Source organism: Gossypium arboreum, chromosome 11, assembly GCF_025698485.1.
Source record: "Gossypium arboreum isolate Shixiya-1 chromosome 11, ASM2569848v2, whole genome shotgun sequence".
Taxonomy (NCBI): domain Eukaryota; kingdom Viridiplantae; phylum Streptophyta; class Magnoliopsida; order Malvales; family Malvaceae; genus Gossypium; species Gossypium arboreum.
Genome location: NC_069080.1, coordinates 33,127,009 through 33,135,121, shown reverse-complemented (window position 1 = coordinate 33,135,121; position 8,113 = coordinate 33,127,009). Strand labels below are relative to the sequence as shown.

Below are 8,113 nucleotides of genomic sequence, written 5' to 3'. Positions count from 1 at the left end.
CCACCCACACCCTCATTTCAACCAATATTTAATGTTGTTGGATAGTAACCAGACATGGTAATCTTTTGCTTTCCTAAACCAATAGATTTAAACTACTATATTACAACATAATCTAGACACTTATTTGGATTATAGATGTTAAAGTTTCGCCTTAGCTCGCATATGAAAACTATGGAAAGGAAGATATGCTTTATTGGATAAGTATTATCTAAATTTAAATTAGACAAATACATTATTTTCTTTTATTGGATAAAAAATGCTTAAAAAGCAATAAAACTGACCTTCATTTCCTAAATTTAACCCCCATTGATTTGAAACTGATGTATTTTTAGTAGAACGTTAGCAAAGATTCAGAAAAAGCGAAAATCTTTATGTACAAAATTATTACTTAAACGCGTTGTTCATCCTGAGGGTTTACTCTCCTTTTTGGACTACCACTTCTTGCAGTAGTTCCTAGTTCTAACACAAACTTAAAATCAACCTCATCCCAAAATTTATTTACCTATATAACCGGCTCCTTTTTCATTTTATTCGATTCCACTATGTAAAAGGTTCCATCATGGCAGCTGCTACTAATCTTTTTCATTCCCTTTACTCTCTCTCTCCCCCTCTGTAGCCACTTTGCTATAGCCCCTATAAGTGACTTTAACATGCATCGGATTTGTTTGCAACATTTGTTCTCTTGAACGTAGGATCAGTCTCAGATGTCTGGTCGGAAAACTGGGTTTATGGCCGACCAACTATCCAAGACAACCTCGATTTTCGGTTTACGATTATGGGTAGTTCTTGGTGTCTGTGTAGGAGCAGCTTTTGTTCTCTTCCTTTTCCTAATTTCACTTTGGCTTGCTTCTAAACGAACTAAACGTAAGCCTTGTTCGAAACCAGGAATCCCAGTTTTTTCCAAAGAGATCCAGGAGATCAAAATCGACCCACCCAAGCCTCACAGGACTCAAATTCAAGCCGACCCTGACCCAAGTACTGGTATTGAGAGACAGGCCTTGCTTCTGCCTCTTGAAGAGGAGAGTCCAACTGGTTATCATGGAATTCACATTGAGATTGGAAAAGATCATAGAATTTCCTACCCAGGTTTATCTCCACAGACAAGTGGCGAGGCACGTGCTGATTACGTGGCAGGAGCGGCGCCTGAAGTTTCACATTTGGGATGGGGACATTGGTATACCCTGAGAGAGCTTGAGGTTTCAACAAATGGGTTTGCAGATGAGAAAGTGATAGGTGAGGGTGGGTATGGGATTGTTTACCATGGTATTTTGGAGGATAACACTCAGGTTGCTGTCAAGAACTTGCTCAACAACAGGTGATTTTATTTAATCAATTGTTTGTATCCCTACGTATTGGAGACATTAGTGGCATTGTTAGTGAAATGAAGCATGTGGTAATGTGCAGGGGACAAGCTGAGAAGGAGTTTAAAATTGAAGTAGAGGCAATTGGACGAGTTAGGCATAAGAATTTAGTCAGGTTGCTAGGTTACTGTGCTGAAGGAGCTCACAGGTAAGTCTGTTTTTGCCTATCAGTGCTTCGGCATCCCTTTCTATAACTCTGTAACTAAATGGCATTTACCTTTTTGTTTGCCTTATTGTTAGGATGCTGGTATACGAGTATGTAAATAATGGAAATTTAGAGCAGTGGCTTCATGGGGATGTAGGACCTTGCAGCCCTCTTACTTGGGACATTCGGATGAATATCATCCTGGGAACAGCGAAAGGGTTTGATCGAGATCTAATGAAACCTTCATTTCCGCTTTATTTATGCTGTTTTCTTCTTACATTGCTTAATTTCTTCTGACTGAATTGTTTATTAGGTTAGCTTACCTTCATGAGGGACTTGAGCCTAAAGTTGTTCACCGTGATATTAAATCAAGCAACATCCTACTCGACAAGGGTTGGAACCCCAAGGTTTCAGACTTTGGCCTAGCCAAGCTCTTGGGCTCTGAGAGCAGCTACATTACAACTCGAGTCATGGGAACATTTGGGTTTGTAAAATGCTTCCCTTTCATTCTGCCTGCTGGTGTGATTTTTGTGTATTTGGTCACATAGTTTTGGTTTTTGTAGCTATGTAGCTCCTGAATATGCTAGCACCGGCATGCTGAACGAAAGAAGTGATGTGTATAGCTTTGGGATTCTTATTATGGAAATAATTACCGGGAGGAACCCAGTTGATTACAGCCGGCCTCCAGAAGAGGTTTGTACCATGTATCCTATATCATTTTGTTGGTTGAATATGCAAAAGATGATTGTTTTATCAGAAAAAAGAAATGCTATTTAGGCTTCCTTCTTGCTTTCCCATGTTGCTTTTTGATTGAAAGTCAAGAATTTCCAGGTGAACTTAATTGAATGGCTTAAGAAGATGGTTGCTAACAGGAATCCAGAGGGAGTATTGGATCCCAAGCTACCTGAGAAACCCACTTCTAGAGCACTGAAGCGAGCTCTACTTGTAGCTTTACGTTGTGTAGATGCAAATGCGCAAAAGCGACCAAAGATGGGCCATATCATACATATGCTCGAAGCTGAAGAATCCCCCTTCAAAGATGTAAGTGCACAATATCTGCAAATATGTTTCAAGCGAGTTCAGTGTAGCACTTTCTGCATATAAGGAATGCAGTCGTAACAAATTTAATGAATTTAGTCGCATCTTAAAAGTTTTAAAATATAGCGAATGTGATTATTTCCATAAAAGAATTTTGAGCAAAATGCATGTGTAGTAAACTGTTGAAGAAGTGTTCTCTAAAATTCACAATATGAGTAATACAAACATCAAAGGTGGCTGCAGAGTTCACGTGAAATCGGCTTTGGAAGGGCAGAATGTATGTTTAGTGAACAGTTGCTCCTTTTTCCTTGCTATGGATATATTTTATAATTTCCCTCTTCATACAGCTTATATTTTCTGGTCTGCGATCATGAACTATAAAGCATTTTTTCATGATGCTGAAAGTTGTGACCGTTAGATGTAGAGAGGAACATGGTCACCTGATTCAAATTGAATTTTGAAGCTAAAGGAACCCTTTTGATTCATTTGTCTAAGCAACTTATTTCAGGATAGTAGAGCCGGAAGGGATGCAGGACAGGCACATTGTAACAGTACGAAGAATGAATCCACCGAGAAAAAGGTAGCCAACTCAGATGGCCATGAAGATGCAATACATCCTAACAGTGCACAATCATGAGTTCGTGGCATTGGGAATGTAAAGAAGAAAAGCCCTGAATATAATCTGAAACCATTTCAGGTGAATCGCAGATTCTAAGTTGCTTGTTTTATATATTGAAATGGCAATTACATGATCCATTTTGTTTTTTGTTTTTTGGTAAATTGCTCTTCTATGTTTCTTGCCCTGTGAATGGCTTCCGTGCGATAACCGATATTAAATTGAAGGATGTCCAAATCAATCATTTTGATCAAGTTTGTTTTGTAGGAGGGGCAGTGAACATTAAGTTTAAGCATGTGATTCAGAATCAAATTGCTGTTGAACGATTGAATTTTCAACAATACAAATTAAATTCTGGATGATTATTATCAGCACCCATCTACCAAATCATTACTGCCATTTTGTTAGCTATTTGAGCCCATTTATGAAGTATGACCATAGGCTTTGCACATTGAGTCGCAGTAGTTGGATGGTCCTATCATTAATACAACTAAGGTCCCTACATTAACACATCTTATTACTCCAATCTTCATGAATAGAGGGAACCTAAGAAAACTGTAGCCTATAGCCGGACCACCTATTAGCTCAGGCGATCCTATAGGTGTTATTGTCCCATGCCATAATAGCGTTTAAAGTATTGTTTATATTCATATATGCAGCCAAAAATGCAGCATTGCCTTAATAATGGTGGGACAAAACATTATAATGGTTTCATATATATGCTTCTCAGACAGTCCACATGTTTACAAGCCTGAATTTCTTCCTACAGCTGGACCCTGTATCTTTTGGTCGCATTGTTGGTATGGTGAATTAAGAAGTCAAACAAAGCTAATAAAAATGTCAAATGAAATTGGAGCAATATATTAATATTATTTTATATAACAAATGAGAAGCAGAGGTGCATTAACAACAAGAACCTAAAGAAGACGCTCAGGAGTTGCTCTGTGAAACAACAGCCGTGTGACTCGAATCTTACAAACTAAAAATAAATTTTAAACAGGCAAACTGGTGATTTACCATAACTGTAACAATAGGAGTTTGGTCAAAATTGTGGCCAATAACCACCGCAATTGGAGAGGTCTGGCATCCGTGTTAGCAATGTTGGAGTTAGACGCTGAAGGATTTTCTGTGGTGGTTTGAGTGGTGGCAGCCGGTGGAGGAGGTGACATTGGAGGGACTTCACAGGTGCCGGATGTAGCATTGGCCTGCCAAATACAACAATCAATGGTCTAAGTGCATGATAAAAAGGGTTGATAAAGGAACAAAGAGTGTATTCAGAATCATCAGTTAAGCTGCATTTATGCTGTCTAGTGTGCTGGGCGAACTCGAAGCATTAGGACCTTTATATAACCGGAGGCGCAAGGTGCAAAAGAACACTTGCCCTAGTAAGCCAAGGCGCAAGTGTGTATATATATACAAAAACACATGTACCTAATAAGTATTAATTAATCAGTAAAAGGGATAAATTTTAATATAGTTCAATTTATAAATTCAAAACATTGTTTAATAGTATAAGTTTAATAATTTACTTAATGTAATGTAAAATAAAACAGTATAAGAAGGATTTGTTTGTTTGCAAGGTTATATTGAAAAGTTTTTAGAGTTAACTAGGTTTTTATATAACAAAATTAGATCACTAGTTAATGAAAAAAGCAATTTATTATAATTTTCTTTTAAAAGTCGCAATATACAGGAGAATAGAACGACTCTTTAGTGAAGTGAGCTTTTCTTGCGCTTGGCTTTGCAGCAAAGGCGCCCAAAAAGCCTGATTGAAGTCACCTTGCCTAAGGTGACTGAAGCAGTAATGGCTTTTTGCCCTGCCTAGGCACTCACCTTGACATCGCTTTATTAAATTGTTTACATACCTTGCAATAGGCTATATTGTCACAGCCACAAGTGAGATGACCATTGGCGACATCTAAAGCTTCCGAGGCTCCTCCACCATCATTCCTCTGCAACAAAATCAATGAAGTTCCTAAACCCGGTTTTGAAGACAGATACAACTCACTGAATCATTAGTAAAGAGGTTGTAAAAGATTAGGTTTCAGTTGAAGAACCTGGTAAAAATCAACAGCAATGAAGTTTGGCCAGCGATCTCCAGCTGCTTTATGACAAGTGTCCAGCATCTTTACCAGTGGAGCTGAATTTTCTGCGCAAGCTGCTGTCTCGTTCGGATTAGTAGGAAAATAGTTTTGAAGAATCAATGATCTTGATTTTGTATTCATAGGAGATGACTCAGCACGGTTTGGGCAGGAACCAGCCTTCATCCCATCATCTCCATCTGCAATTTCACATCAAAACGACCTTTTACATCTAATCACAACGTAAAATTTGCTAAGATTCGAACCTAAACTTGCTGAATGTCAGCTCTTATGAGTACCTGCATGAACCAACTGAACTAAATCCCGATTCAGTGAAAGTGAAAATAGAAGTGGAACTCACATTGGTTTTCTACAACATATCTCCATTCATAAGCAATCCCCTCAGAAGCCTCTTTAGCTGATTTGGAAGTGAAAACTACAAGTCGTTGGTTCTGCTTGACCATTTCGTCCACTGTGGGCCAATCTTCACCATTCTTAGGCATCTTTGAAACAGGGAACCAGTACTGCCTCAAACCAGATGCATTGAAAACCTTTGTTAAGCCTTGTGGGGATACCACATAGTCCTCAATAAATATGGTGATAATCTCAGATGGATTTGCCTCTAGAAACGCCTGTATCTCTTTGAGCACATTAATGGCAGGTTGCTGGAGGTAATAAAAAACAAATCATTGACAATCAGCTAAAAAAGTTATAAACTATTTTTTTTCTAGAAATATATAAGAAATTTAAGCACCAATCGAACTTACAAATGCTGTGGCATTGAAGCATTGGCCACCAAAGGAGTGACATAACCATATATCACCATTGAAGTCATACATATCCAGCATAAGTCCACGAACCCCATTCTAGAAGAAGATCCATTTCTTAGTAAATTAAACCAATTCAATCCAATCTTTAATCAAATAAAAGCAATGCTAGAAAAGGGTACCAAAATCTAAGTTAAATCTTCTTGGACTTTCAAATCAAGTCTATTAGAAAACAAATTGATGATTCAGTCCAAAGAAATAAAACTAAATAAATTTAAAATAAAAAAGCAAAATAATCTGTCGTGATGTGATGGTGGGGAATTTTATGCTCTGGGGTCCTTACTAATCATAGTGCATGTTAAATGTGAAATGCAGGGGGAAGGATTTAGCTGGAAAGCTTATATTTTAATCAAAAGACATTTAACAACTCATCAATCATATAAAATTATGCTTAATTTTCAATCAAAGCACAGGCACAGCTGGGTATACACTTTACACTGCCACAACACAAATTAACCAGTGTGTAAAAATTGGCATAATACATCATCAATATATCATTCTTATATTAAATTTATATTTACATTAATAGTCATTCTATTTCTTTTTCCCATCTTTCTGTTGCTATCTACACTAAGAGACGAAAATACCCTTATAAACACAGTTCACAATAATTAAACCAAAGAGCAATAATCTATTATTATCAAGGGTATTTCAGTCATTTAATAAAATAACCGAAAAACAATATGTCATTGAAAGTAACCTATGGACCAATGCAACATGACACATTTATTTTCATTAAAAAAAACTGATGTTTTGAAACAAGGAGAAAATCATGAAAAAAATAATAAAAAATAAATGATTTACTAAGTCTTACCTTAAGTTGATTGGTGATGGTGTCTTCCTGGTTAGTGGGTGCAATAATAGAGGATCCAGTTTCAGACTTTACCCCTTTGAGTGCAAAAGAGTTGTGAGTTGTGAGCCAAGAATATTTGTTAAATGGCAAACCTTTTACCTAACCATTTACCAAATCCAATAAATGTAAAAACTCAATAAAATTAAACATTAAAAAAAAGAAAGAAAAAGAGAGAGAGAAAGGAACAAGTCATAACACGAAATTGAGGGCTGCCTTTACCTTTGATGTAGGGCTGACTGGTTGAATCCGAGTGCATCTGGGTCGGGTATTTCCATTTGCGGCGCAAGTTTGACATGTTAAGCCGGAGTCGCATGAACTACTACTACCAGAAGAAGAACATGTTTCCCCGATCTGTTTAAAGTTTATAAACAAAATGTTAAAATTCATGGTTTATGAAAATAAAAAAAGAAAAATGTTAAATCAAAGTATTTGATTTGATTACCTTGAGACTGAAAGACAATGAGGCGAAATAAACTGTGATAATAAAAAAATGGAGGAGGAAGAAATATAAATTATTTGAAGGACTCAAACTCTGCAAATAAGATTGAAAAAAGAGAAGAAGATCGTCAGCTAAAAAAGGGTTTATGCAAAAGAAGGGTATTAGAACTACATACCTTCATTTCTGTCGTTTGAAAGAAAAAGAAAAAGAAAAAAGTGATTGAGCTTTGAGGGAGAGTTTGGCAATGGAGAAACCGAATACAAGAAGAAACAGTAAAGGACGTTGAAGGAAGTTTATTGAATGATGCCTACAGCAGTAGGCGGGGGTTCTTTTTATTTGTCAATGTATCTCCTTCTGTTTCTTTTCTTTTGCAATTTAAGCTAAAGTTTTAAAAAAATAGTAAAAAAAAAAAAAAAAACTTCCTAATGTTCTCGAGCATTTAAGTTTTGTAGTTATAAAACTATTTCAATCCGGATGATTATTTTATACTAAATTAATTAAAATAAATTTATAAAATAATCCACACATAAATTACTATTTTATTGGCCAAATATTTCATAATGAAATTACAAGTAATTTTTTAATTTTATATATCAACTTTGATTTTACATAATTTTATACATAAAATTTTTATTTGATTTAATTTTAAAAATTATTAACACAATTATTTATATAATATTATTTTCTATTTATATAATGTATACAAATAATTATATTTATTTAAAATAAAAATGAATTGATATATTTATATAT

General features: G+C 35.8%; 2 protein-coding genes across 2 annotated transcripts; one reads left to right on the top strand and one right to left on the bottom strand.

Moving 5' to 3' along the window:
- Positions 1-371: 371 nt before the first annotated feature.
- On the top strand, positions 372-3,531 carry LOC108464047 (probable serine/threonine-protein kinase At1g01540). The gene is made up of 7 exons (XM_017764126.2): positions 372-1,315; positions 1,405-1,509; positions 1,602-1,724; positions 1,820-1,990; positions 2,070-2,199; positions 2,338-2,547; positions 3,053-3,531. Exons 1-7 carry the CDS (start codon positions 705-707, stop codon positions 3,179-3,181), a joined length of 1,479 nt encoding a protein of 492 aa, XP_017619615.1. The 5' UTR covers positions 372-704; the 3' UTR covers positions 3,182-3,531.
- Positions 3,532-3,998: 467 nt separating this feature from the next.
- Positions 3,999-7,742, bottom strand: LOC108464046 (PI-PLC X domain-containing protein At5g67130-like). Its single transcript, XM_017764124.2, has 9 exons — positions 7,536-7,742; positions 7,364-7,453; positions 7,141-7,272; positions 6,883-7,020; positions 6,009-6,107; positions 5,603-5,906; positions 5,218-5,441; positions 5,026-5,112; positions 3,999-4,365 (listed from the first exon to the last, which is right to left on the bottom strand). The coding sequence occupies exons 1-9, from the start codon at positions 7,539-7,541 to the stop codon at positions 4,174-4,176; spliced, it is 1,272 nt and encodes a 423-aa protein (XP_017619613.1). The 5' UTR covers positions 7,542-7,742; the 3' UTR covers positions 3,999-4,173.
- Between the last annotated feature and the right edge of the window lie 371 nt (positions 7,743-8,113).